The sequence below is a fragment of the Octopus bimaculoides genome, chromosome 1 (assembly GCF_001194135.2).
Source record: "Octopus bimaculoides isolate UCB-OBI-ISO-001 chromosome 1, ASM119413v2, whole genome shotgun sequence".
NCBI lineage: Eukaryota > Metazoa > Mollusca > Cephalopoda > Octopoda > Octopodidae > Octopus > Octopus bimaculoides.
Genome location: NC_068981.1, coordinates 2,455,567 through 2,456,960, shown reverse-complemented (window position 1 = coordinate 2,456,960; position 1,394 = coordinate 2,455,567). Strand labels below are relative to the sequence as shown.

The window sequence follows — 1,394 nt, the reverse complement described above, 5'->3', positions numbered from 1 at the left end:
GAAAAAGCACGGGTGATGGTGCCACGTAAAAAGCACGGGTGATGGCGCCACATAAAAAGCACTGGTGATGGCGCCACATAAAAAGCACGGGTGATGGTGCCACATAAAAAGCACTGGTGATGGTGCCGCGTAAAAAGCACTGGTGATGGTGCCACGTAAAAAGCACGGGTGATGGTGCCACGCAAAAAGCACCCAGTACACTCTGTAAAGTGGTTGGCATTAGGAAAGGCAGTAGAAACCAGCTGTAGAAATCATGCCAAAAACAGACTATGGAACCCAGAGTGGGCCCTGGCCATGTCAGTTCCTGTCAAGCTGTCCAGCCCATGCCAGCATGGAAAATGGGCATTAAATAACGAAGATGATGAAATCCACACTGCAACATTTTCATGAACGACCACGCTCCCATGTGTGGAAGGTGAGGTGGGGTGAGGTCACATCTGTACAGTCACAACTGAATACACTGCCCCATAAAAAAAGAAGAAAAAAAAGAAGACTAACAACATTAATTATGTCGCTGGCCTAAGTTCTAATCACTACTGTCATCTAATATCTAATCAAAACTGTTAGAAATATGGTTTGGTATTGGTAGCATGGTTTTTATGTAGCAGCAGGCAGTTGGATAATACATGAGGACCAAATACAGTAGTAGCACTTGATGAATAGAGAATAGGTTATAGAAAGTAAAAAAAATAATGAAAATTGTTATCACCTTTTTTCTTACCTGTTTCCTTATTGAAAGATAGGTTTTGTATGGATTTGGAGGCTTTTCAAGAATGATCGGGTGAGAAGTAGTTGCCTCTGAAATTTGGGTTTGGTCACCTTTTGGCCGTAACTTTCTTTTCCTTGGATGGATATTAAGGTCTTCAGATTCTTCTCCAGCTGATGACACAGCACTAGTTGTAGAAGATGTAAGTGTTGGAGGAAATTTTTGCCCTTTTAAACTAAGTGTGTCATTTATTTGTGGTTGAGTGTCTAATCCACCTGAAATTATAATAGTAATAATAATAATAATAATAATAATAATCAGAAGAATTATAATAATAAATAACAACAATTATGATAATTATTTCAAATCTTTGCCACAAGGGCAGCATGGGGGAGGTGGGGGAAGCGTCGATTATATCAACCCCAGTTTTTAACTGGTATTTATTTTATCAACCCTGAAAGGATGAAAGGCAAAATCAACATCAGCAGAATTTGAACTCAGAACACAGTGATGGGTGAAATACTACTAAGCATTTCGTCCAGCATACTAATGATTCTGTCAGCTCACCACCTTAACAATAATAATAATAATAATAGTAGTTACCAAGAAGACCAGATATGATTATAGAGAACAAAAGAAACAAAGTGTAAGATCATAGACTTTGCAATAGCATAATAGAGGGGATAGT

At 38.8% G+C, this 1,394-nt stretch overlaps 1 protein-coding gene across 10 annotated transcripts in view; it reads right to left on the bottom strand.

Annotated features, from left to right (window-relative positions):
* Positions 1 to 1,394, bottom strand: part of LOC106871111 (ankyrin repeat domain-containing protein 12) — an 84,750-nt gene that overhangs the window by 13,717 nt on the left and 69,639 nt on the right. For 9 of the 10 annotated variants that reach the window (XM_014917416.2, XM_014917421.2, XM_014917417.2 and 6 more), the window contains one exon: positions 710 to 981. In XM_014917416.2, coding sequence (XP_014772902.1) covers positions 710 to 981 — 272 coding nt within the window. The remainder of the gene's footprint in view (positions 1 to 709; positions 982 to 1,394) is intronic. The other variant, XM_014917422.2, reaches the window with a different exon arrangement.